This window comes from Gadus chalcogrammus, chromosome 18 (genome assembly GCF_026213295.1).
Source record: "Gadus chalcogrammus isolate NIFS_2021 chromosome 18, NIFS_Gcha_1.0, whole genome shotgun sequence".
In the NCBI taxonomy this organism is placed as follows: domain Eukaryota; kingdom Metazoa; phylum Chordata; class Actinopteri; order Gadiformes; family Gadidae; genus Gadus; species Gadus chalcogrammus.
The window spans coordinates 11,004,719-11,031,777 of NC_079429.1; the positions used below are offsets into that span (position 1 = coordinate 11,004,719).

General features: G+C 46.4%; 2 protein-coding genes across 2 annotated transcripts; one reads left to right on the forward strand and one right to left on the reverse strand.

Annotated features, from left to right (window-relative positions):
• Positions 1-10: 10 nt before the first annotated feature.
• LOC130371284 (ran GTPase-activating protein 1-like) lies at positions 11-6,847 on the reverse strand. Its single transcript, XM_056577007.1, has 16 exons — positions 6,748-6,847; positions 6,241-6,359; positions 5,822-5,949; positions 5,637-5,696; positions 5,220-5,399; positions 4,797-4,931; positions 4,316-4,474; positions 3,881-3,994; positions 3,694-3,793; positions 3,323-3,407; positions 2,920-3,109; positions 2,736-2,819; positions 2,285-2,387; positions 2,093-2,181; positions 1,550-1,671; positions 11-1,221 (listed from the first exon to the last, which is right to left on the reverse strand). Exons 2-16 carry the CDS (start codon positions 6,350-6,352, stop codon positions 1,137-1,139), a joined length of 1,746 nt encoding a protein of 581 aa, XP_056432982.1. The 5' UTR covers positions 6,353-6,359; positions 6,748-6,847; the 3' UTR covers positions 11-1,136.
• A 371-nt stretch (positions 6,848-7,218) lies between these two features.
• Positions 7,219-20,569, forward strand: LOC130371287 (zinc finger CCCH domain-containing protein 7B-like). Its single transcript, XM_056577016.1, has 21 exons — positions 7,219-7,488; positions 8,204-8,265; positions 8,354-8,390; positions 8,800-8,997; positions 9,501-9,659; positions 10,204-10,344; positions 10,448-10,490; positions 10,819-11,063; positions 11,521-11,797; positions 12,249-12,307; positions 13,871-13,970; positions 14,428-14,589; positions 15,557-15,762; positions 16,256-16,356; positions 17,579-17,760; positions 18,151-18,230; positions 18,420-18,688; positions 19,171-19,276; positions 19,554-19,662; positions 20,067-20,200; positions 20,408-20,569. The coding sequence occupies exons 2-21, from the start codon at positions 8,207-8,209 to the stop codon at positions 20,441-20,443; spliced, it is 2,703 nt and encodes a 900-aa protein (XP_056432991.1). The 5' UTR covers positions 7,219-7,488; positions 8,204-8,206; the 3' UTR covers positions 20,444-20,569.
• The last annotated feature ends 6,490 nt before the right edge of the window (positions 20,570-27,059 follow it).

Sequence of the window (27,059 nt, forward strand, 5' to 3'; positions counted from 1 at the left end):
AATGTTCACACGCCACATGGATCAATGGTAGTCTGCCTTTAATGTTTGTCAGGTTACAACATTAACATTACACTCCATGTTGTGACCATTTTCTCCTCAACATCTCAAAACACAAGACATACAATTAATTGAGAGGTAACGTGGTGAAGGAGAGCGAAGAGTATAGAAACACACCTAACGGAGCACCTGGCTCCATACATATTCCCATGTATGTGAAGTGAGGTTATTCCCCGCATGACAAAGATGTACACATGTGGTTGAGTTGTCCGCCGGTGTCTGGGGGCATTTCAGTGTTAAGACTGTTTACAGTGGCTGGACCATGTGCACGCATACCGTAGATTCAGGTCCATAAAGGGTTGAGCAGTGGGGTAGGGGATGAGAGATGGGGTAGGGGTGTGTGTGTGTGTGTGTGGTGGGGCTGGGAGATTGAGAATGCTCATGCATGCAGTCCATTCCTGCTCACAGTCTGATGCACACAGAACACTCTGAACTGGATCAACCCCCCCAGCCCCCTATACGACCATAGCCCTGATGACTGTGACCGAGTACAGATATGAACAGTCTTTCCCTTTCTGTCTTTGTTACCGTGGCCCCCTGATACGATGATTGGACGCAGTTAGCGGTATCAAACAAAAACACAAATTAGAGAAGCCACGATGTGAAGAAACAAGTGTGATAGGGACAATTCTAGACATGGACGGCTTTCAGATTGTCAGAACAAACCGCTTTAAGGGAGGACGACTGGCAGTGAAGGCACAGTTAACATTACAAGCTTCTGTGTCTTTTACATTTTATTTCCTTCCGATCTTCTTCCTTTATATAAAAAAATAGAGGCTGTATGAACATTTACAAAACAAAAACAAACCAGGAAGAGTGATTTCGTGAAAAAAAAAAAAAAAAAGTCGGAACAAGTGTTTGTTCAGACTTTTTTGCTTAAGTATGAAGACTCTTAGAGCTTAGTCGTTACAAGAAATTGTCCTTCAGTCGGTGTGTGTGTGTGTGTGTGTGTGTGTGTGTGTGTGTGTGTGTGTGTGTGTGTGTGTGTGTGTGTGTGTGTGTGTGTGTGTGTGTGTGTGTGTGTGTGTCTCAGTGGTGTGTGTGTGTGTGTGTGTGTCTCAGTGGTGTGTGTGTGTGTCTCAGTGGTCTGCGCTGCACCTCCTCTTCAGCGCGTCCTGCAGGCCCTCCAGGGCGCTGCTGCAGGACTTCAGAGCCTTGCCGTTCCTTCACACACAGAGCACACATGTAAGCGTGGCCACCTCTACGACTATCGCATTAAACATTAAGTAAATAGAGTATTATCTTGCCATAAAGCATGCAAAATGGGCATACAATATAAATAGTAGATAGTGGTATATCAGTACAAAATTAAAAGATACAGAAACAGCAATGCCTTCAATTCTCAAAAAAATAGGAACGAGAAAATTACAAAGCCCAAGTAAAGTCGATATATTTGAATAGCCCAGTGAATAGTTACAGTCTCCTAGGGCTTCACAGGCCACATGTGATGACCCTCACCCTCCCCTAAAGGAATCAAACAGCCAGCCCTCACCTGCAGAGGACCGTGTGCAGCAGCAGGGCGTGGTGCTGCTGGAAGTAGGGCTGCTGGACGGCATGGGTGAGACAGGACAGCTGGGCGGACACCACCGGAACCCTCTTCACCTTCCCCTCACCCTGGAACACACGGCGCAGCCTTCAACCCTCTCTCTCTCCCCACCACTACCAGCATGGACTCAGCATCTCTCTCTCTCTCTCTCTCTCTCTCTCCCTCTCTCTCTCCACCACTACCAGTCATGGACCCTCTCTCTCTCTCTCTCCACCACTACCAGCCATGGACTCTCTCTCTCTCCACCACTACTAATCCAAGTCACTCTTTCAAAAAAAAAAAAAAAAAAAGGGAATTCTAATAATAAATAGTAATAAATAATAAATGAAGAAATATCAAATATACATAATATATTTGAAACCATATTCAAATCTAAAGAAGGGAGGATTGGCTGATTAACCGGATCAGGGGGAGAAAGGTGTGGCCTGATCTCTCCTCATCATGCATGTATAGACAGTGTCGGACCGTCCATATTACACTGCGGGCTACCTTAAGCAGTCCCATGTGGACCAGCAGGGTGGAGAGGAAGCAGGTGGACTGAAGCAGCGAGGCCGACAGCATGGTCTTCAGCACGGCGTCTGTAGATGGAGACCAGGGACAGGAGAGGGGGGCTTCAGCACGGACAACAAGGGCTGCAGTTACCAACGCTGACATCTCCCCACAAGTCCCCCTTTCATTTACCCACGGCCTCCAGAAGGGCCTCCCCGGACTCGGCCTCCTCCTTGTACGAGGCGGAGATCTTCAGGAGCACGTCTGCCGCCCTCTCGGGGTCATCGGCGTCCACCTGGTCCAGAGGAAGCACAGAGACGACAGTGAGGTGGAGGGAGGTGCAGTGGATGGGGGACTTTGTGTAAAGGATGGAACAGGGGGCCCGCTAACAGTCATGCTCTCTGTGGTTTGGGGACAGGAGCGCTGTTCGCGGTGGGGCCCGTTGAGATGGTTTGGGGGGGGGGGGGGGGGGGGGGGGTCACAGTTATTTTCTGACCTTGGAGTGGACCACGAAAAACGGTTGCGAAACACCAGGGAACCAATAGGGCTAATACTGAGTTCTGAATGTCACACCGTGATAGAGGTCATTATCCATCATAAGAGCAAGAGGACTTTGGGTAGGGTCTTTAAATGCGGACCCCACCTGGTGCTCTAGGCTGGCGGTCTTGTCTTCAAGGTCCAGCTCCTTCTCTGAAGAGGGGCTGCAGAGGTACGATGCTATCTTTGTCTGGAGGATGAAGAGATAGAGGAACACAATCAGTTATGTAAAAGGAGATAACAGCTAAAGTCCATAATAGTTGTTCATACTGGTGTTTTTATTTCCTTACGGGGCTCTGAAGTTTGCTACTGGGTGAGTTCCCATTACAGTTCACTCCGTTTTCCTTGCTGTGCTCCTCTTCCTCATCCAGATTCTCCTTCTCCTCATCTTCAAAAGTCTCGTTGTCATCTTCATCAGTCTCATTATCATCATCGTCATCCTCATTGTCATCCTCGTCATCGGGTTCTCCTTCATCGTCGCTGCAGTTGGGATCGATGATTATACAAAAATAAAACACTTTACTAATGATGAATAACACATTCTGGATGCTAAAAAACTGAAACTGAAAAATCTGCGAATACAACAGAGGGGATCCAATCAAAGCTGCACAGCTAAACCTTCCATCTACCTGCATCTGTGATTGGACAAAGAAAGAGAACCGACGTGGTTCTTCAGCCTATCACGTGCGTTACCTGAGCGATGCCAACATGTCCGCTTTGTCCATGACCTCCATGGCTTCCCTCAGCGCTTCGCATCCCTCCTCTCCAAGACAGTTCCCTGTTGAGACAGACACATATCATCATCATAGAGATTTTAAGAGCAGATGCAAGTTCATTTTAGTTTTGTACGTTTTGTTTCCCTTTTGGATGGCTCAACCACCAGACAGAATGTAACAACATTTTCTAAACATATACAATACCTATGCTTTGTACAATAAGTTGTAAAACTCACTACAGATGTCAGTGGCTTCCCGTTCAAGTACAGTATGTTTGACCAACGAACAAACTGAATACTATTACCATAATAATAATAATAATAAGCAGTATTCTATCCGAGTGTTTACCGTTGAGATCCACCTTCTCCATCTGGGGCTTGTTCAGCACCGCCTGGGCCAGCAGCAGAGCTGCAGGCTCGGTGATCTCTCCAAAGGACAGGTTCAGCTCCTGCAGACCCGGCAACGCGTGTTACAACAAACTCACCATGACGACATAGCGCACATAACAACAGACAGAGGGACAGGGTAGAGCCACCTTGAGGATGGGCAGCCCCTCCCTCAGGACGGCGGACAGGGCCATGGCTCCCTCTGTGCGGACCAGACAGTCGCCGAAGTTGATCACCTGGATGTTCTTCAGATGCCTCAGAGCCTGGGGAAACCACATGGGGATCAAAGAATATACACAAACAACACAGAGGTGGCTGCTTAACCAATGGGTTTCTGATATATGCCACACCCGATGTGGACCTATTATCTTAATCCCCATTAATGGGGTTTAATGATTAATGATGATGAATGGAAAGCGAACCGTTATGCAAACACTTAATGGTAAACGCATTGTCTTTACTGAACAGGTGCTAGCTAGTATTAACTGAAGAGCAGATAGCCATTCCCCAACGTTCAGCTCTAGGCTCCTGGAGCGTGGGCGCCCCCTAGCCGTCGGTGGAGGGATCCAAAGCCTGCTCCCTACCTGTGCCATGGCCAGAGCCCCTCTCTTGGTGAAGGTGTTGTCGTTGAGGTTGAGCACGCGGAGGTGGGGGTTGTGCTGCATGGCCGAAGCCAGCGCTCTGATGCCAGGGTGGTTGATGCCGTTCTGGGGCACATGCAACTCCTCCAGGCTGCCCAGCAGCTACAGGGAGGAGGCGGGACGAGGATTACAGTGGAGAGTAGGATTGGTCCATAAGGTCCCAATAGCCACTTTCTCTCTCTATCCTGAAGTGTTATTTTCACATTTAATTCCATTATCATGAACATAAAACGAGGGTGAGAGTTATGCGTTTCCGTTCCTTTTTCACAAATGTGCAATAGAGTAAGTTCTGCAAAATAGCTTCTACGTGATGCATGTGAATCTGGACTATGTGAATCTGTTAACAAGGTCTGACTTGTGCTCAATGCGCATTAAAAGTATATGAAAAAACACAAATTAAACTTAGGTACACTTTGCTTTGTACCTTAAAGGCCTTAGCCAGGGCACTGGCTCCTTCGTTCTCCAGGCGATTCCTCCCAGCGATAAACACCCGGAGCCTGAGTGGAGCACCCAGGGCTGAAGAACGTCTGTGGCACTCAGTCAGAGCCTCTGCCAGGATCTACAGACACAAACACACAGCAGGCACGGGTCACTTCCCGTCTCTCACAGCTATCGCTTGTCCTTAACGAGTCTAGATTCTATGGCCGCTAACATCTAGCACAGCACAAAACTATGTTTTGTAATAAATGTGCACTTTTACTCTATAGCCATCACTTTTTTATTTGAATACATTTGAACTGAGGAGTGTCTTATAAACCCATCCACATGTCTCTCACATGAAACAAGGCAAATGTCCACATGTGCTGGCCCTCGAGTGAGGAGCTGAAGCCCGCGCCCTCCGGCTCACCTTGCCCCCTCCGATGCCCATGCCACAGTTGTTGAGGCGGAGCACCTTCAGTGAGTGGCAGGAGGAGCTCATTAGCAGCTGCTCGATGCCCTTCACTCCGTCCGGCCCGAAGGCGTTGTCGCTCAGGTCCAGCTCTGAGAGGCGGGCCCCTGCACTCGTGATGGCACTGCCCAGGGACCGCTGGTGCACCATGAACACAGTTGTGTAAAGAAAGATTAAATATACAAACTTTTGACATAATTGATATGCACTTAAATGATTTCTGCCCTTTCTGGGGTAGATCTTCATTGTTTAATGCACTAACTGTACGTTGCTTTGGAGAAGAGCGTCCTTTAAATAAATATAAGGTAAATGTAACTTTGATATCTGGCGTTGATGTATACAGACGTGTGGGCTGAGTCAGCAGGAAAAGCTCACCAGCGCTGTCGGGATCTCAGCACGCAGCCTTCCGGTAAACATATCGCTCCAATGGCATTTCTGTCACGACGAAAGGCGAAGCAAGATTAAACAAAGTGGGGGAAGATATAGAAAAAGGGCTTTAGGTGGTTGGTACTGCTACTGGCAGAGACCATCGTGAGATCAGGGATTACAGGGTAGGGCACCTGAAGTTGGTCTTTGTCTTCAAGGGCTTTGGCGATGGCTTGTGCCGCCTCCACTCCAATGGTGTTCCCTTCCAAACGCAGGGCACGTAGTCCCTGGTACTGAGCGATCTCTGTCACCAAGCCTGCCACTGAAAACCAGAAATACAACTCACCCTTAAGCCTTGTACATTCACAGGATTCTTTTGTTGGTGAGTCATTGTTTTGGATACCTCGCAAGAGAAATGCTTGGTAAAGTTTCAAACGCCAAAATGTCCCACACCATATAGACAAATCCTTTAACGATGTAATAGTAAACAATGACCAAAAAATCATCATCGCCATTGCGATGATACGTGAAGATGTACCGGCCCCATACACAGACGCAATCAACACTAGATGTGTAGACACTATGAAAGGTTGAGCACGGCACTATGTCCCACCTGACTCTGCGTTGTCAAGCTTCAGTCCTCGGCCTTGGTAGCTCAATTCTCCATCTCCGACGTGGGTCCTGGACAGCGCATCGGCTAACTGTCCTATATCATCTGCAGCCATGGCGTTTCTGTGGAATGGTTTCGGACAGAGATGGTGAGAAGAGGACGTCCACACAGGAGGACCGGAAGGTGTACAAATAGGCGCCAATGAAAAGGCAATAACACAGTAACGTAACTGTGGATGTAATAGATACAACGGAGGTGTAAAGACTACCGATAGTAAATGCGTTGCTATTATCAAGCATTAGGTAAAATGGTATGCCAACAACAGAAAGCAAAAGCTAGTTAGCCTTACATGAACAGCCATTAAGGAACAAGTGCTAGCTAACGTTAACCACGCAACGCAACATGTGACTGTTGGCATTAAAAGTTATTATGCATAACTTTTTACGAATACGTCAAACCGTAAAATATAAGTTATAACTCTGAGCAATCATGGAAATTATATTACTTTACCACAATTTCACTCTTGTTGATGTGAACACAGCGGTTGATCGTTTCGCTCTCCAGAAGGCGCGCCGGTGGCTACACTGCGTGACGTCACTTAATTTATTCTACGACCGCTTTCGCTACCATGTTCGGCAGTACTCGGCTATCATCGCCACACAACGGGACGGATGCAGTGGTGTAATGTCTTCTTGAAATTATAACAATAATTGCGTTTGATTTGTGGTTATTTTCTGTTACCATCCATTTTATTTGGTTCATATGTTTAACTTGTATAGTTCATGTTTGAGTTATTTTCATAGCGCATGAAAAGAATGGCGCGAATAATACCAATGTTTGTGACTGAATTGATAGACTTTCAGTATGTTACATCCGCATTTGCCACTAAATCCCTAAATCCTCAAGATATCATGAAATACAATAAATCACACACTAGAGTTCAACGGATTACATTCCCTGGCTTTTGGTGCCCCCCAGCGTCCGTTTGTGTACACTGCATGGAAACTTGAGATGTTTGGCTCAAGAGCTGCACTAGCTAGGTACCGAGCTGGCTAACGATAGTCTGCTAATAGTGCCCACTATACTGGTAGCTAGATGTTCAAACTCATGATCTGTCCACATATCAATGCTAGGGACAGCAAACGTACAAATATGCGTCTGGTTAATGTTTGAAATCGGGCTGCATGTGTTTCGAGTGCCATCATTGTCGTTCCGTGAAGCATTCTTGGATTTGAAAACGCAAACTACTCGGTAAGTTGATAACGTTAAGAGAGTTGGTAGGGGGGTTCGGGGCCTCTATCTACTTCCCGGGACGGTGAAGCTGAGTTAGCTCGCCTGTGACAAGATCTTGCTCCTCCTGTCCTAACATCAAGCCTTTATTTTGAGACCAGGGTCACATAGCGTCCATCCTGCAACTCAAGTCACCACAGTACCAACCGGTTGCCATTGCAGTTGGTAATCGGCGGCGTATGGGGCTTTTTCAGACAGCTAGCGGTAGGGGCGTTAGCTAGCCCCCAACTAATCCCGACGAGGCTAGGTGCCTCCTGCCCGACGGTCAACTCGTTTCCGGAGAAGTATATTTCACCATCCGCAGGGTTGTTGAAACCATAGCTATCTTGGCATGGGCGCTAGCCGTACCCAGTCCGAATATGAATATGTTTAGTTATTGTGGGCCATGACATAGGATCATGCGTTGGTATTCACGTCACATGATACAAATGTCACTGAGAATACTAAATCTACTGTCGAGCATGATCCAGGATTCACTTGGAAGAATATGATTTATTGAAGTTGAGAAATGTTTTGGTTTGCCAAAGCCTTTTGGGTCACTTGAGGTCGTTGTATTCGTTGAAGGCCTGATCTTTAAGCTTTACAGCGCCAGTGCAAAAATAAGCACTGTTTTTATGACAACATGCATTGTTGGCTTCATTCGTAAAACGTGATGTTTTAAAACTTGTCCCCTAAGGCCATGGACCCTGAGAGACAGAAACGAAGGGAGGAGATTCAGAAAGCGATGGGCTTCATACAGTAAGATGCAGAAAGACTCATTTTACATTACAAATATATTTACATGTAAAGCAAAACGAAACGATCCCCTTTTTATTTTTGTTCAAAGGTCTTCACTGCCCTTTCCTGAACCAGAAAGCTACGAGGTATAACACTCCTTTCTCTTTTCGTTCATGTATTTACAGTCGTAATCACTGATAAATCTGTATCCTCATGAAATGTATCTTAAACAACACTTCAATCCTTATCATTCTTGCATATCCTTTTCCTTTTGTCTTGGCTCTCTCTTCTTGGCTGATGTACAAATCTAGCATTGCCAATATACTCTTGTGCGTTTCTATTCTCCTTTCGGCGGCTTTACTCTTTATTTCACATCCCCTTCCCTGCTCAAGTTCTCTCACATTTATTTTCCATGTTCTTGTTGTTATTCCGTAAACAACGTCCCCTCTCCACATCAACACCCACTAACATCTTCCAACCTCTAACACCTCCACCTCCAAATCGAACCTCATTAACACCTTCCAACCTCACCCACCTTTACCCTCTCTCTCCCAGGCATTTCTGACCCAGCTGGTGTGCAACTTGCTGGATGAGGGCAACACAGTGTTCCGGGACAGCGAGTGGAACCAGGCGGTCCAGCACTACGGGGAGGGCATCAGTGTAGCGCGGTACGCCCAGGCCGAGGCGCTGGTCATCCCCCCCGAACTGCTGGAGAGCCTCTACGTCAACCGGGCCTCCGCACATTACCACATGGTGAGGCCCTCGAGATCCTCTTGAGTGATGGCCTTGTGTGTTGGACAATAAAGTTTAACCTTGACTGATGCTGATAGATTGGCAGCTCCGACCGACCCTTCAGATGGGCTGAACAATAGTTCAAGCATCACAATTATACAGAACAGCAGAAGAGTTATAAATGATAATCCTATTGATGTTTTGGACCGTGTGTGGAAATGTAGTAGTTATGATAGATTGCTTATGTAGAGGGTTCTGTTAATTCTAGGTTATTTTTTGTCTAAATTGGATGGAGATTGTCATGGTAACATAATTAATCTTTGCTCTTTGTCTTCACCTCATGACTCTCAATTTCCCTCGCTCGCTTTCTTTCTCTGTCTCTCTCTCTCTGTCTTTCGTCTCTGTTCTGTCTCTCTCGGTCTCTCTGTTCTGTCTTTCTCTCTTCTCTATCGCTCTCTATATGTCTCTCTGTCTCTTTCTCGTTGTCTCTCTCTGTTCTGTCTCTATCTGTCCCTGTCCCTCAGAGGGACTATGAGCGGGGCGTGCAGGACTGCGACAGCGCGCTGTGCGTGTGTGAGGGAAGCCGCCGCACCCTGTACCGTAAGGCCCTGTGTCTGAGAGAGCTCGGGCGGCTCCGAGAGGCCTACGAGTGCGGCACCAAATGCCTTCTCACCGCCCCGCACGTATGTTACGCTGCCAGCACTGGAAACGCACCACATCTTGTTGAATCTGTTTTATACCAGGCTTCTGGCTTAATGTTTTTAGAAGGAATGTGACATTCCAATCCATTGTTTATCAACCCCCAAGTGCATTGCTGAGCAAGTTTTTTCCCGGAAGGGGGTCTATTTATTCCGCCTCCATCTGGTATCTTTTGTCAGTTGATATCATTTTACTTGAGGAGTTAGTCTACATAGGATATGTGTTTGGTTGTAAAACAAGGGCCCCATAATCTTCCGCTTGCGTTCTACGATTGAGCTTCAGTGTGTGGAGGGCTGAAGGTTAACTTGTCATTGCACCATGAATATATTCCCCTCCCAATTTCTCATCTAGAAGGTTCCTTCCTAATGCACTTCTATCGTTTGAGGATTTCCCATACTGTAGACCACAAAGACTGAAAAAGTGTCAATTGAATCGTGTGTCATGAGGTTTATCGCTACAAAAACCAGAGATTGGATTGCTATTTAAAGCTCAGCATTAACCCCAACTCTCTCCCTTCGGGCCCCTCAGGACCGGCAGGTGAGCGAGCTGGCCCAGGAGTTGGCCAGCAAGCTGGGCCTGAAGGGCCGCAAGGCCTACATCAGCTCCCAGGGAGATTCCCCCCCTCCGGGAGGGGAGGGCCATGGGGAGGGCGCCCCGCCCACAGGAGAGGTAGGCACTGTTACCGTTACTGTTATCAGGGTGGGAAGTGGTGATTGGTTGTTAAACGTCATGGGTTTCCCTCACGCTTATATCTCTGTTGCTTCCCCACTAGACGTCCTCTAATGGCCTTGAGTCTTTGACGGACATGGGACCTGGTAAGGCAAGCTCATAGGATTTAAACCTTTGATGTAGTCCAACCCTTTTTAATGATGCTGCAATTTGAACTTCCTGTTCTCTAATTCTCTCCCTCTTCCTTCCTTCCTTCCTTCTTTTTGGTTCTTTATTCATCTGTGTCTCTCCGCCCTGTCTCTGTCTCTCTCCCTCCCCTGTCTCTGTCTCTCTCTGGCTCCCTCCCCTATTTCTCCCTCTCCCTCTCTCCCTCTCTGCCTCTCTGCCTCTCTTTCTCTCTCACTCCCCTGCCTCTCTCTCCCTCCCCTGCCTCTCTGTCTCTCTCCCTCCCCTGTCTCCCCCGTCCCATCTCAGAGGATCTGTCCAGCGCACAGTGCATCCCGGCCCCGCTGGCCACGCCCATCCCGGTCAGCGACGACCCGGCGACCCCCGAGGAGACGCCGTGTGCCGACCTATCGGAGAGCCCCAGCAGCCAGGGCCTGCCCCCCATGCCGTACTCGGTGCCCGTGTCGGAGCACATGGACGAGTGCAGCAACAGCAGCGTCATCAACGACGATATGGAGGGCCTGCTGGACTGCATCCCCAAGAAGATCAGCGAGGTGGGACACCCAACGTCACACGTGCCGTGTCCATGTGTTACGTAAGGGTTGAGGTTGACCCTGTCTCGTGCGGACTCAGAGGGAGGTCTGCTCGAATTAGATGCTAACCAAGAGCTTAGCGTGCTTGATTGGAAGGTGTAGCGGCCAGGGTGTTGGCACCCAGCTTAAAGGTGCTGGGTTTGAAAAGTCCGCCGGTCAACCCTTTAGGCATCTTTGAGCAAGACGCCCCTGCCTGCCCCTGCCTGCCCCTACCTGCCCCTACCTGCTCATTAATGACATTACTGAAAAGTGGCTTTGGATAGAAATCTGTGTCAACGGATATGTGTCAAAATGTAGTAGAGTCCTTTTTTGTAACGTAGAACAGAGATGGAATACCTAATTAATTGAATGTTCTTATTTCGTCCTTTGGTTTGGTCCATCACAGCAACACTAACAGTGCCTGCGCTTCTTTCCCCAGAGCCCGGTACAGGGCGCCATCCCCACCAACCTCCCCAACACGGCGGTGGCTCTGCGGCCGCCCTACTCCCCGGGCCTGCCCGCCCCGTCCCCGCAGCTGCCCCCGGCCTACTTCACCTCCTCCGTCAGCCAGGTGTCGTCCCAGGAGCCCTACCCGCCGCTGGCCCAGCGGGACCAGGGCTCCACCCACGCGCAGGACGCCCTGGGGGGGGCCTACTCCCCGGGGGACACGGACCCGGCCGGGGGCCTGGACTCCCTGTCGGAGTACACTCTGCCCGGTGAGAGGGGCCCGAACGCACACACTCCCAGTCGGACTCCCACCCACGCTAAACACACACGGTCCCACAAATTGTCTGTCTTTAGGTAAAGACCTTTTACAGAGGCTAAAGTGGACTGCTGCTAATGGCACTTGATTCTTCTCCCACTAAAGGAGGATATAGGTTTGATTATGGTGTGTGCCACACGCTCATAAATGTCAACTTGTAAATGAAAGCTTTTATTGCGGCCACTTTTGGAATTGTTGCAGCCTCTCCGATATGTATTTGCTTTGATTGTTCTGTGTCTCACAGTTGCTTTGGAGGAATGTCTCGAATGTGCTAAAGTTAGAGCATGCGCTCGCACACCACCATAACTACGCTTGCATTCTGTCTCGCTTCTGCCCGGGAATGCTGCTGTCTAGGGTGAATATGCAGATTGTCTGACCATATTTTGTAATTCTGTGGTTTTCAGGCGGACGCTTATCACACAGTTTCATCCCTGGGATCCGCAACCATAATGCTGCACATATGGTGAGTAGTTGACACAGTGATATAAGTCTTAATCATATTTATTAGGGATGGGCATTTGAAGAAATTTCCTTGATCGAGCATCGCTAGAGTTATCGATCAATTATCGATTAATCATTAACTTTTTTCTAGGCTATATTGAAATTCCCGTTGGTAGAAAATGCAGCATGTTTTTATCAATGAAATCTTTATTCCAACAATAATGTATGGGCCAACATTAATACAATACAGTTAACTTGAAGACCTACAACTGTTTAACAGTTTTAAAATAATAAATACAGGCATATAGTTTATAGGCCTATGCGGCGCTCGTAAAGTCCGAACAATGCGCCTACAGGCGCTCTTACAGGTTTGGAAACTATTCAACAAGACTAAATCTGTAGCCTATTCCAATTACAATAAGTAGCCAACTTATCGGACAACAATAATCAAACAAAGGCAGTTGGCTAAAAGTGGGCATTAAACGGTATAACTGTTTTGAAAAAACGGGGGAAAAAAGGCCGACATATAATGCCTATAGGCTGCAGCCGGCGCGCGGAAAAGGCTCGCAACAAAAAGAAGAGCCACCCATTTACAAACAATTGCATGAACTAGTCTATCTAAAAGCAATACCTTATTGAACATATATAAGGCTGAACTTGTTGCTAAAATATCACAGTTTTGGCAAAATGTAACGACTCCAAGAGGCACCAAGCCGAAAGAAAAGCGGAGCGAGAGACAACACATTAAGAAATAAAAAGAGCGACTCACATACGGTGGTGACTGTCCCTACTGTCCATAGCATAACTCCAGCCTACATATTTTTATTTAGGAATATAAGCATGTTAACATGCTCGCGGGTCAGACGCGAACGCAGCCTTGTAACTGTCAGTCCAGCAGCAGAAAACACCCGCTCTGACGGGACCGAAGTTGCGGGGATGCAGAGGTATTGTCGCGCTAACTTTGACAGGAACCTTCTTCCATTCACTTTCCACCAGTCGGCAGGGTGGTATTTCTCCCACATAGTGATATTCAATTAAATGCTTCAAGACTCACAGTATGCAACACAACGTCCTTTTGATCGATAACAATATAAATTGATCGACGCATTTCTTAACGATCGATTATCGAGCATCGATTAATTATGCCCATCCCTAATATTTATAAATGAGTTTCAGATAACTAGTCAGTGTAGCTATGTTGGGGTACTTTTGTAATACCTTGGTCTGTTCTGAACGTTTTCCTCTTTCAAAAGAAGAGATTTGTTATATACATGCTCAGATGGGTTATGTACACTTTTAGCACCAATGTTGTTTTCTCACCTGTGTCTGTCTTGGGGTGAACGCAAGTTTTCATTCCATCTAATGTCTGTCTATTCCTGCTGAGCGCACGTGTCAGCGGGTGTCAAGCTACGAGTGAAACACGGCGCTCTTAAATCTCACACCTAACACGGCTCCTGCTGATCTGGGAGCAGCGGTTAAGCACCCTCCCGCGGAGTAGAGTAGCAGGTGGAGGGGTCCTCATCACAGAGGTAGCCTGGCCGCCCACGGAGCGCTGATCTGTCCGCTGTTCTCTCCCTCCTTCCAGAACGGCCAAGGTGGCACCAACCTCTCCATGCTGTCCCGAAACCCGCTGGCCGCCACCCACGAGTTCCGCCAGGCCTGCCACGCCTGCTACAGCCGCATAGGTCCGTCTGACCCCGTCTGACCCCCCCCCCGCCCTGGTAGAGCTCCACCCCCTTGTGTAGCCACGCCCCCTTGCAGAGCCCCGCCCTATGTCAGCCAGGGCCCCCTCATTCAAATCACACTGAACCCATGTGAAAAAATATCGAGCTTTCTAATATTTTAATCTAAGTATCTATTTAGATTGAATATTCTTGGATATTGGTTGGCGGTTTGTATGAAATCTCGTGTTAACGTTAAGCATTAACGCTGCCACGGTTAGAAGTTAAATTCCCGCTGGGTCCACTTTAACTCAGAATGTAGGCAAAGTATTAAAGTAAGACGGTCGGCTAAAGCCATCCCCCTGAATCATGTATATCTTACCTCATGCTCCTTTTGGACGCTCTGTCATCAGAACAGCGGTTGCACTGTCTCCCCCTGCACGGCGCTCACTAGTGTCACCCCCCCCCCCCCCGCCCCCAGGTCCGCGTGTGATGGACTACCAGTACCAGCCCGAGGCGGCCCACCGCTGCAAGAGGGACGTCCTGCTGTGCCGTCTGAAGAACGGCGACGACCCCACCTGGAAGAGGGTCCGCCCCCGGCCCGCGCGGAATAACTTCCTGGGGGCGTTTGTCCTTTGTAAAGGTGAGGCTGCACCACCCTGCTGAGTGCTGATCCAGTGGATCAAGATTTCGTCCTTGGGAGTTTTCTCTTGACCTCTTGGGGGCTAGGGTCAGGACGGGGGGGGTCATATAATATTTGGCCTGTTAAGCCCTTTGAGTCTTTAACAGTGACTAAGGGCTATACACAAATACAATGTAGTTGATTGAATGCTATCTGGTGGTAACCTGCCCTCAGCTTCCATGACACACTGCTATATTGTCCATGAATGCTTACTAGCCTGCATGGCCGCATTCCACGTTTGTGAAGCGGTGGATACATGGATGTACTGCATACCACATGGTGTTATGCAGGGTGCACGTCACAGGATAATTAGTTGCGTTCATTTGGTGCCCGATTCCCCTTTGACTCTGGTCAGCTAATCCCCGATTTGTTGATGTTTTTACCAATGTTTTTGTCCGATTATCCTTTGGTGTGTGGTATCTTATGTCATCTCTATGTTAACAGTGTTATTTAACACTCTGGGCTTCAGCGATTAGACTTCGCAAATATTAGACTGGTTCAATATGGACGATCCGATATCCATAGTGTGGTTTTAGCCCTGAGGACTCTAGCTAGTCTCTAGTTGGTTAATTCGAGAAAGCTATATATGTCCTAGTTACTAATTGATACAAGTGTCTTTAACTTTGACTATAATCCAGTTATCTATGGAATCTGCTGAAATAAAGATTCCATAGTTCCATCAACTGTAAAGTCACGGCCTAAGTACATTAGTGAGTACACTAAGACCGGCCCTCACAGTAATAATGCAATTCTGCAGCTAGCTCCTACAGATCCTCTGACAAACATAGACATGACGATAACCAGCCAGTAACCCTTATCCCCCACCCAACACAGCTTCCCAACAGTCTTGCCGCCATCTTTGAGCCTCACATTTTCTCCTTCTTTCTCTCCCACCGCGGACCTTCTGCCCCCCCCCCCCCCCACGCAGAGGTACAGGAGCGGCAGGAGTGCCAGTACGGGGAGAACTGCACGTTTGCGTACTGCCAGGAGGAGATCGACGTGTGGACCCAGGAGAGGAAAGGCGCCCTGAGCCGCGAGCTGCTCTTCGACCCGCTGGGCAGCACGGAGCGGCGGGCACTCAGCGTGACCCGCCTGCTGCAGCTCCACATGGGCATGTTCATGTTCCTCTGTGAGGTCAGTCTGGGGGACTGGCTCCGGGGGACTGGCTCCGGGGCCCCATGGCTCCGGGGGAACGGCTCTCACCTGTGTTTCCGTGGGCAGAGTAGCACTTGAGGGTTGCTGACACAAACTCATTTTTTTTCTTCTGTATAATGAGAGCACGGGTTGGGGGTTGCTACTATGTTCTGTATAGGGCTTTCCACATCAGAATGCATCATGTGGTTCTTGGTCGTTGTTGAGAGAGTAATCATCAAATTATTTGTCATTATGGGGAGACTTTGTTCTGTTTGAAACTGCAACAGGGGTTCTCATGCAAGAAGTAGCAAAACAAAGTTTTGATGAACCCAAGTTAAGCTATATTTTCATTGATTTAGGATTTCACAGGATCTCCAAATGGCACAGATCACCAACCAAAAATCCCATGAGGCACTGATGCACAAATACCATTGAATGCATGGGAGTAGAATTGGTCTAGCTTGTTATTGACCGGCGTGTTCATCTTCCACAGGAATGTTTTGACAGCAAGCCTCGGATAATCAGCAAGCGCAGCAAGGAGAATCTGGCAGTCTGCTCCAACCTCACGGCCAGACACCCGTTCGACGACAATAAGTGAGTCCAGGGCGTGCCGGGGTCTTCTCCACACCCACTGGTTTAGCTGAGTGGCATCTAAAGAAAAGACCGGATGTCAGGACAGCCCATCCGTTTAAGTGGATTATATACATACAGCCCTCACTAGCCTGACCCAGGGATGCTCGATATGGAGAAAATCTTAATCACTCAATATTGAAATCACGGTTATTCAAACTATTATCTTTTAGTTTGAAAAGACAACGTATGCATTATTCAGCATTTCTCGCCAAAAAAATACTTTGTAACTGAGAACATACACAAAGAAATACACAAAATGTTAAAATAGAAAATGTTCAAATCGAAGTCCACAGCCCTAGGCTGACATTCCCAGATCAACTCGATAATAAGTCTGGAACCTAGGGCTGCGTGATTAATCGTGTCAAAATTGCGACCTCTATTTATAATGTTTCACAAAGCCCCCCCCCCAAGCGCTCTCCCTCAACAAATGACAACGCAGTGTTACACCACATTCAAACCAGGGCAAACAAACCCAGAGAGTGAGTGAGACACCAGCGAATAACAGGCAGACAAAGGTATTTTGGTTAAGGGGTGGAGCATAAGCTTGTCTTCACGAGGCTATAGGTTGAGTATTGATTACATCTAGTCTTTTTCAGCGGTCTGACTATTATTGGAAAATGCATATGCATGTGCATTCAAGGCCAAATTCCGCGCAAGGAAATCCCTCTGCATTCCTGCTCCCAGTTCCCCTCAGAAGTGGTGTTCTGTTCAGGGGGGAACATTCTAAAATGCCTCTATTCCTTACTGAAGCCTCAAAATGTTTACCTTCTTGGGTTCTTGACTGTAGTTTATATTTTAAGAAGCATACCACCTACCTCTCTCCTTCTCTTACGCACAGATAACACACAGAAAAATACTTGTTCAGGTTGTGTAAGGTTGTGAGGGAGTTGGTTTTTGGTTCAATGTCAGATTTATGAAGCTGACTCCACTAACTCCTCAGCTCTCTAAACGGCAAGAGACAACTGTCTCAAACCCCAAAGCAGGGAACCTTGAGAAGGAACACGGAAAAAGGGATTCCTGTTTCCTGCTGTCATATTCATTTTGATTATAACTCACTACCTCTGGTCTTGCCCTTCGCTCTTGCTCTCTCGCTCTCTCTTTTCTCTTTGTTTTCTCTCATTGCGTTCTTTCATTGCTTTTTCTCTCCGTCCGTCTGTCGGTCTGTCTCTCTCCCCCTCTCCAGGTGCCTGGTGCACGTGGTGCGGTCGGCCAACGTGCGCTACAGCAAGGTGCGCCCGCTGCACCCGCTGTGCCAGTTCGACGTGTGCCGCCACGAGGTGCGCTACGGCTGCCAGCGTGAGGACAGCTGCTCCTTCGCCCACTCCGTCATCGAGCTCAAGTGCTGGGTGCTGCAGCAGGACACGGGTAGGGCTGCCTCTCCGTCGCCCCCTGCTGCCGCGCTACGGCGGCGCTACCGCGGCCCGTAGCCTGGGCCCGTGTGGCCGACACAGGAAGGGCGTTTTTATTGATCTTTTTTTTATTGATTCATTCAATATTCATTAAAGTCGACATCCGTAAGATTGAGCCCCTTCCAGTTGGAAGGGGGTTATAGGATGTTATGTTATGGGTAACATTAATGTTAAGGCCTTACGATCAGCATTGACTACACATGTGTCCAGGTTATTTTAGGCTGTGAACTAGTCTCAACGTGTGCGACTCTAGTAAATATACACCCGTAAACCAGGTCTGAGGGTTGTCATTAAAGGATAAAAAAGATCATCATTGTTTCCGTTCTAATGTGTGTTGATACGGCAGGCATCACCCATGAAGAGATGGTGCAGGAGTCCAAGAGACACTGGCACCGGCTGGAGCAGAACGCCCAGAAGCAGCAGAAGGTACTCATCCCAACTTCTAGACTGTCTTGTTTAATGCGGGTGAATTCAAGCTGATAATTAAAGATTGAGGTTATATACCCTTAATTCTCTCTCTCTCTCTCTCTCTCTCTCTCTCTCTCTCTCTCTCTCTCTCTCTCTCTCTCTCTCTCTCTCTCTGTCTCTGTCTCTGTCTCTGTCTCTCTCTCTCAGCCCATGCACATCCCTCACCATGGCAACCACATGGGCTCGGGTGGAGGAGGCGGGATGGGGGGAGGCGGCTGCGGCGGGGGAGACTGCATGGGGGGCGGCGTGAGCTCCATGGGTGGGATGGGGGGCGTGTCCGGAATTGGGGCTGGTCCCGGGAGAGGGCGGGGTCTAAACCTGAAGATGAAGTTTGTGTGTGGCCAGTGCTGGAGAGACGGGCAGGTCAACGAGCCAGACAAGAACCTCAAGTACTGCACGGCCAAAGCGCGGCACAGGTAAGCCCCGCCTCTTACGAGCATGTGACCTAACCGTATGGTTCTATAACGCTATGGTGGTGTACATCAGACGCAGTGATGTGAGGACTACTGGATACCTCTTGACAGCAAAACCAATGTACAGACTTTTAGAGTCAATCACCACATCACCCCATTTAATTCAATTACATTTTATTTGTATAGCCCTTATCACCATTACAGTCTCAAAGGGCTTAACAGGGCAAATATTAATGACACCCCCCTGACCCACCCCCCCCCCCCCCCCCCCCAAGGGCAATAAAAACTCCCTTAAATCAGCAAGCGGGGAATCTTGGGAAGAAACAAAAAAAAAAGTATAGTAGGGGATCCCTCTTTCCAGGGATGGTCAGGAGTGCCATAATTGACATACAGGTAAATACAGGCCCCATGAGGATGAGGGTTGCAGACTGGAAGCAGTGATGGCCACAGTGAGGGTGAACATGAGGTTGATTACCCCCTTGCAGCTGGACTAAGGAGCGCCGGGTCCTGCTGGTCAAATCCTTTGAGAAGAAGAAATGGGTCGTGGTCCGGCCGTTGCCCTTCTCTCGCACCTACCCACAGCAGTACGACGTAAGACCCTGCCCTGAGCCGCTTTCTCACGCTCTTTCTCCATCTACTGTTTCAACAGTGCTCCACCGATGTTTATAAATAGCCATTTGTTAACAAGGCTCGTACGTGATAAAGTGTTGTATCATGTTGCTCTGGTTAACGTTGTTAAGGAGTCATTAGTCTTAAGTGGTCAATGTGCCTTTTGACAGAAAGGAAAACCACCTGCGAAAGTTCAACAATCGATACACAGTATTAGCTAATGTCATCCTGTGTGTGTGTGTGCCCGTGTCCAAACCAGATGTGTGTCCATGTGATGAAGCAGAAGAAGTGCCATTATATTGGAAACTGCTCGTTCGCCCACAGTCTGGAGGAGAGGGATGTGTGGACGTACATGAAGAACAACAGCTGTAAGCCCCTAGCCTCCGCCAATCAAACCTGCTTGTGTCTCACAGTGGACACAAGAAGATGTGACATACTCCAGGCACACCAAAGGGACACGACCATTATGGCAAATGCTCATTTCTGGTTGGCTACAGAATCAGGCCAAGTGATGTCACTTGGCCTGATTCTCTGTGTGACCGGTTACACGATAACCGTTTATAAATTCAGGGGGAATCAAATACATTTTCCCCCAGTACATTTGACCAGAGACAAAGTGGTTTGCTAGGTTGCTAGAAAACATTGTTTAATGGTGTAGTTAAGCATGCGTGATTCTATCACTGACCCAATAGTTTAGTGTTTGTTCCCATGACGTCATTATTTTGGTTCCTTTGATAACGGTAATTTACCCAGCCCTTGTATTCGTCTCCAGTGAGGGACATGCAGCAGATGTACGACATGTGGCTGCAGCTGACCAATCAGAGCCGGCGCACGGACGGCCCCCTCCTTACTCCACCCCCAGAGGAAAAGCAAGTCACCATGACAGCAGATTATTCGGAAGGCATGGTGAGCAGACACTAGGGTTACTGAAGGCAACAAACAATTCGGTGATTTGAGCAACTCCAAGCTCTAGCATCACTTAATGCTAAAGTGTGTGTGTGTGTGTGTGTGTGTGTGTGTGTGTGTGTGTGTGTGTGTGTGTGTGTGTGTGTGTGTGTGTGTGTGTGTGTGTGTGTGTGTGTGTGTGTGTGTGTGTGTGTGTGTGTGTTTCAGGGAGGACAGCGGCTGTCTGAGGGAGATGACCTCTAACGGGTAGAGGGACATGAGAAGAGGATGAGAGAGAGAGACGAGCCTGCTGCTACACCAGCTATTACAGAACAGACTGTAAACAATGATGGCGCCTCTATTCTGAATGGGAAAGTAAACAAATGACCCCGCCCCAACCCCCCCAACTCGCCGTGGTGACGTCTAGGGGAATGCTGACCTCTTGGCGTACACACACACACACGTATACATACAAATGCCACAGACACCCATTCACAGAGAAAGCAACTTTAGGTTTAACCTGTTCTGTTTGTCATTGTTTTCTGCCATGCTACAGTCTTTCACACACACAAACATGTAAATGACAGTCCTTGCATGCTTTTAACACTGTGTAAAGCAGAGGCCCTAATTTGTCAAATCAACAATTATTTGGTGAACACCCCCAGCTGTTCCTCAGAACAGGTCTTTTTGGCGTTGGATTAACAAAGATAATCAGAAGACAGAGAGGGAAGCGCTGGCCGTTTTTGTGCTGTTGTTCCCCAATGAATTTGAAATCTATATATTTAAGCGTCATAGTATTTAGCTAAAAACGGAAGGAAAGAAAAGCTAAAACTTAGGCTTACAGCTTTTCACAGCAGCCAAGCTGCTACAAACCTGCTAAGCCATCACAAAAAAATTATTATAACTCACTAAACCCCCCCCCCCCCCCCCCCCAACGCACTCCTTCTTCCTGCTGTAGCAAATCAAAGATTGGGCGCAAAATGGATTCCCGGGGTGATGTATTTAATTCACTTATTTTCTTTTGTTTGTTATTTTGCCTTTCTTTCCTGGGGGAGTGGTACTCCCCTGTTATCTAGTCTGCCATATTGGCAGAATGCTATGAATGTATCGCCTGCAAGGGCCTTTTTTTTAAAGGAATCGAGGAGAATTCTCATTTCCAAAATATAAAACAAACAACAATGCTATATAATAGTTGTTGAATGTATGTAGACGTACATAAGTACATTGACCTTATTACAATCTCCTCATATTTATGCATCAGTTCCCCTCTCCTACCAGACCCCCCTGGGTCCCATCCCCGACCCGGGTTGAGAGTCTTAAGCACCGCCTTCGCACGCCTCCTGAAGCCCGGGGAAGACGATGAGCAGAAACGTCTCTCCCTGAGGACAAAAAAAAAGACAAAAGGACTCCTCTTAAACGCAAAAACCCAGGGGAACTGCTTCGACCCGAGACGTTACTCAATTTCCGGCCATCTTTGCAGGGGTAACGATGAGTTCTTTAGTGCTTATAAGAGGCAATGGCGACAGAAAGTAATCAGCCTTTATTTCAATTATTTGTTTTTAAAAGGAAAGTCAGAAACCCACCCTACCCTGACACCGATATATCAGACAAGATGACACTTTATTCATCCTGAGCGATGTGGATGACGGAGCTAGTACTATAATACGGACCTAGTCCGGGTTGTGTTCTGCTAGCTTACACCCCTTTACATGCACTGTAAGCATAAGTACATGTCCTGCTAGCACCCTATGCTAGCAGCCTATGTGCAGAACATGTCCTGCTAGCATACTATGTTCAGCACATATCCTGCTAGCACCCTAGGATCAACACAAGGTGTTTTGGCACGCTACGTCCGCACATGTCCACGAAGAAATAACGACCCCACCCTGACCGCAAACGGCGGTCAGGGTTCATTTATATTTAGGAGAGTGGAATTTATTTTCAGGAGAAGGATTTGTCGGGCAACCAAGCGAATAGAGAGAGAAAATGTCTACAAAAACGAATGTTAAAATCTGTTAGAGAGATTAGGACGACTTAAAGACTATATATTTTTGTAGGCTGAATTGTACCTACGATTATATGGCAGAACTAGGAGATTGGTGCCGATGTAATCTGTTCAGCTCGGGCCTGTATTTCACACAAACAAAATGTGCTTCTTTAGCCTTTCGGTCAGCTTTGTTACTGATCATCCCTACTAGAAATCCCCAGGGCAGACTTTCAAAATAAAAGTCTAAATTCGTAGCTTGGTACATGAAACATATTAGCACCATATAATGTGCCTAATAAAAACAGCACACTCACACAAGTAAACACACATGCACACCACATGCATACCACATGCACACCGAGATAATGGATGAACTATTGCCATCTTACCTCCAATGTGGTCCAAGATGTCATAAGATATGTCTATACTCAAATATACTATATTACACATTATATGATACATATTTACTGATATTGTTATACTACTAATAATAATTGATAACTTAGCAGTTAAGCTTAATTAAATATATAACCTGAGAACCTTGTATTGATTACATAGAAGAGCTCTGCTATTGCGTATATGACATGTATCGCTGAACTAGATAATGATAGTGAAGTTTTTTCTTTTTGTAACTTTTTCTCCTTTTTCTTTTCGCTTATGTGAGGGTCATTCCAGACCATGTGTACCAGTTGGTTTCGGTGGACCGGATTGGGCCGGCTTTTGGATTTGTGTTGATGAACAACATACCAGCTGACAGTGTAGATTGTTCAAACAGATTGGGTTTCAACAGGGCAGTTTGATTTGAGTATTTATATTTTTTTATAGTTTTACTTGCCACCAGCTGAGGCCAAACTTACATGAGATCAAGCCCAGTCTTGGTGTAGGTGATGTAGTGATGCTCTGGAATGACCCAGGTATTAGCTTCTCTGAAGGAATTCTATTACTTCTACTTCTACTACTACTACTACTACTACTCCTACTCCTAGTATTATGATGAATATGATGATAATGATTGCTATCTAATGACTATTTCTATTTCTCCTATATGCTATTGATATACGTATGTTAATTGCTATGTATAACTCTTGATATGTATTCATGTATGGATATTAATGATTAATGGTATATAGGCACCTAATGTATGCAACGGCACGGCCTGGAGGAGCAGAAAAACAAAGTGAAAGCTAGTTTTAACTTCAGCTTATTACTATAAAAGGGCACCTGGGCACTAGAGGACATATACTGACAGTTACAGGAAGCCCGGCCCAGAAGTCCAAACCATCCGTAGTAATTCATTTGAAATATCAAGGCTGGTTCCCATGGACATCTAAGTGGTGTATCAATTAAGCCCTGCCCTAGAAATATACTTTTTTTGCAAAAGGAACAAAACAAGGAATTTGCAGTATAAGCTCCGTGTCCTTTGGCTGCAGTGGTGATGGCTCACTGCAGCTCATGTCTTAAAACTTATACTTAGAGGTCTGTATACTGCAGTTATAGCGCCATATTCTATATATTATACCTATAAGATGATACATACACCTATTGTATAATCGTACTCTCCTTTATATATAGATATATATGATACCTATAACTATGATTATTCTAGAAGGACACCCTTATGAGGTAATTTAGATAAAAGATGTTGGGGAACTGTTTTTTGTTTATTTTGTCGAGCTGTGGGCCTGTGGGTCAGTGATGTCACTTCATAATATTGGCTGTGATACTGGGGAGAAGGAGTTTGCCAACGAAATGCACTCAACACTTTTTCAACTTCAAATGTCTGCCTAAGCATCGATTGCACTACCAGCATCGCTGGGGGAGAGGGGGGGAAATGGAACAGCTTAATGGGGGTTCCTCACTCAAACGTGGTCTTCCCCACGACCTTGGACCACGTGTTGTCTGCATTTGGTTGGCAATGTTTTTCCACCCTTGCTCTGGGGGGGAGCCCAGTTTTTTGGCTGATTGGTAACCACTGCCAGGCATAGAGAATGGCCGGCCTGTGGTCTTGCGTGTTAATTGTACCCAAGAGAAGGGAGAGATATGAACAGAGAGGAGGTGGGGGATTCGTTCTGTTTAGGGCCGCCTGCATTACAGTCCTGCAAGGGGTAGCACCTAACTGTCTTTTGGATTTAAGTTATAATGGGATAGATGGCCAATCTCTTTGTTTTATGCTGTATGTTCGGAAAATTACAGATTTTACTCAGAAATCATGAATAACACATTTGATTTCAATCCTGCCTAATTGAGAAGTTATTTAATTTGGATGTTTTAATATAATTGTTTTCACGAGATGAAGCTGAATCATGACCCACACCCTAATTTCACTTGACAAACGGCCGCATCGTCCTTATGTTCTGTTCTATCATGGCATGGGCTGATCTCATGCATCCACCAACACATTGTCTTTGTTTACTTGTGATTCTCTTGTTTTTCCGAAGTCATCCCTCCTACACCCACTGACACCCCACATGCTTAAATCCATCCCCACCTACACACAAACCTGACGCCGGCCACCCAGATGAAAATCCATGTGAACCTCTAGTTTTGTTTTGTTTATCAGTGGTTATTTTATGGTCGAATTAGCTTCCAGCAACTCCGATATGAGAGAAGCAGGGGTTTAAGAAGTGGAAAAAAAACCAAGCCTTTTTTTTGTACTGTACTTTTACGTTTGTTTTCTTTTTTTCTTTTTGTTGTATTAGTTTGTCTTTGTTTCATCCTCTATCCTCCATGGTTGGAAGTGAATCACGGTCAAACAAGTGGACCAAATCTCTTGAAAGCATTTAATAAACGGAGTGTTTTAGAAAAACACCTCTCCTGTCATTTTTTTTTTTCATTCTAACAGATTATCTCATCTGGACCTCTTGACTTGTGTTGCATAGACCTGCAAAGAATTTGGCATTCCTTTTGGAAACATTTATTAGTACTTTAGTTGTATATGATAAATATGTTCTAAAGGAATTGTTTTGGAAGTCAAATGTTGACATTCAGAAGCGATAAAGTGTTTTAGGTTTTGCCACACATTAATTGAAAGTTGTATCATACGTTCACAATAACAATATTCTTCCAAGCGCTAAATGTGTATCATATTCTTGGCTTTCTGACTGAATGCTAATGTAAGATGGTACATTACCAATCCAAGACGTAAAATTAGGGGAGTACTAGCTTATTAGTAATATTTTTTCACGTTTAAAGCGACAAAAGCGCAACAGTTGGAGGTGACAGAGAGACACTGGCAGCTAGGATGACGTTTATGTAGGCGTTCTTCTCTTGGATAGCTGTGAAGGTATTGGCTCTGACTGAGGTTGTGTAAAGCAGTGTGCCAATCATAACACGTTCCGTGGTTGCTAATGTGTGTTGAGGCCATACACGACCGGGATTGGTTAAAACTGCATCACCTTCTTAAGAGGCGTGCTACGTTAAGTAACTTCGGAATACTCACGAGTCCGGCATAGGATTAATGTTCGTTATGCAAAAATACGTTGAATGTCTTGATTAACTGTCAGTGTTAGTAGTTTTCTTACTAAAATAATTTATAGATTCACATAATTGGACTATTACTCGTCCACCAGGATTTTATCGGCCTATAATTGACTTAAGGATCAACAAAATGAGTTTCAAAACTCTTTTTGATTTCCCGTTTACTATTCCTGCTTTTCCTGATAATGGTAAGATGTTTTCTGAGCAAAATGTGCATTCGCTGTCACGCTGCATAGTGTTCCGAGATTCCAACGTTGATTATGAGACTTGCGCTTATTGTACTGTTTTCTTCTGTTTATTAGGCCGACATCATTACTGTTTTCTTATCTTTAGTTGGCCTGTTTGTTACCTCATTGAATGATTATGGTAAATGCATAGGCCAGACTGTTGAATGTGAACCGGAGTTTGTGTTATGTGATCTAACATAGCGACCCTAGCTGCGTCCACTCAAATCAATCAATGCAGTTAATCCGTTCAGTCTTGCTTATTTATTTGTTCAAATGACTCCTATGCCTAATTTAGATTTTTACCGGTAGGTCGGTTGCTTCGTTTCTTTGTCAAACTTAAAAAAAAATGTATTTAATGTGTTTTACAGCCACTCTCGCCTTATTGTCTTCTGTGTTGTGAGTCATAAATGTTTAAGACATCGAATTTAAAAAGATGACGGCTTTCAGCAAGAGTGTGCTGTTGGTATTTGTGCTTGTTCTGTGCATGCCTAATGAACCGAAAGGGCCGATTTTCCATTGATAAGGAGAACAAGATTGACATCTTCCCCATACGTCGAAGTCGCTGTCTACAGGGGTAGAGGGAAACACACATTTGTAAAACACGCAGATGTTGGCAGTGGGGCGGCGCTCCTGCCACAAATGAATACAAAACGTGATCCCACAGTAATCTGAACAGATATCCGTTTTGACTGTCAGGGAGGTTACAGTCTCCTGCTAACATGTAGCCTATGGGTTTATGTAGGCCTACATGGTGTGATACGAGGATAGTGTCTGATAGTTGTACTACTTACGCGGCTTAATTGTATATGTTAATATATTGCCATGCATGGTCAGCTATAGCGTCATTTCATCTCTGGCGAGCCATTTTTTATAGAGAGCGAGAGCGTTATTTCAAACAGTAGGCCTATATTATGTAACTTTCTCGCTATAGTCGTGTTTTTTGTTCAAATTTGACCTAGACGTCACTTCTACCGACCAAATATTTTGAGTAGTGTTGCATTTTCTCGAAGAAACTTGTCCAATCCCGGGTTGCTTTAAACTCACTTCATTTATTATAAAGTCGTCGGCATGTTTCGGCATGGTAACTGAAGCTATACGGAGGGAATTGTAGCTAAAGAGTGGAACACGTGTGAGAGATAATAACTCTGGCTACTACGGGACATGGGCAAAGGCCCATGTCCCCTCGCGG

What these genes read in the sequence shown, in the direction of transcription:
- LOC130371284 (XM_056577007.1), bottom strand. Translation starts at nt 6,352, where the DNA reads ATGGCTGCAGATGATATAGGACAGTTAGCCGATGCGCTGTCCAGGACC. An exon ending in AGGGGCTGCCCATCCTCAAG is followed by an intron (nt 3,794 to 3,880) that starts GTGGCTCTACCC and finishes CCGGGTCTGCAG; the next exon opens with GAGCTGAACCTGTCCTTTGG. An exon ending in CCGCCAGCCTAGAGCACCAG is followed by an intron (nt 2,388 to 2,735) that starts GTGGGGTCCGCA and finishes CCTCTGGACCAG; the next exon opens with GTGGACGCCGATGACCCCGA.
- LOC130371287 (XM_056577016.1), top strand. Translation starts at nt 8,207, where the DNA reads ATGGACCCTGAGAGACAGAAACGAAGGGAGGAGATTCAGAAAGCGATG. An exon ending in CCTCCGCACATTACCACATG is followed by an intron (nt 8,998 to 9,500) that starts GTGAGGCCCTCG and finishes CCTGTCCCTCAG; the next exon opens with AGGGACTATGAGCGGGGCGT. An exon ending in TTTGACGGACATGGGACCTG is followed by an intron (nt 10,491 to 10,818) that starts GTAAGGCAAGCT and finishes GTCCCATCTCAG; the next exon opens with AGGATCTGTCCAGCGCACAG.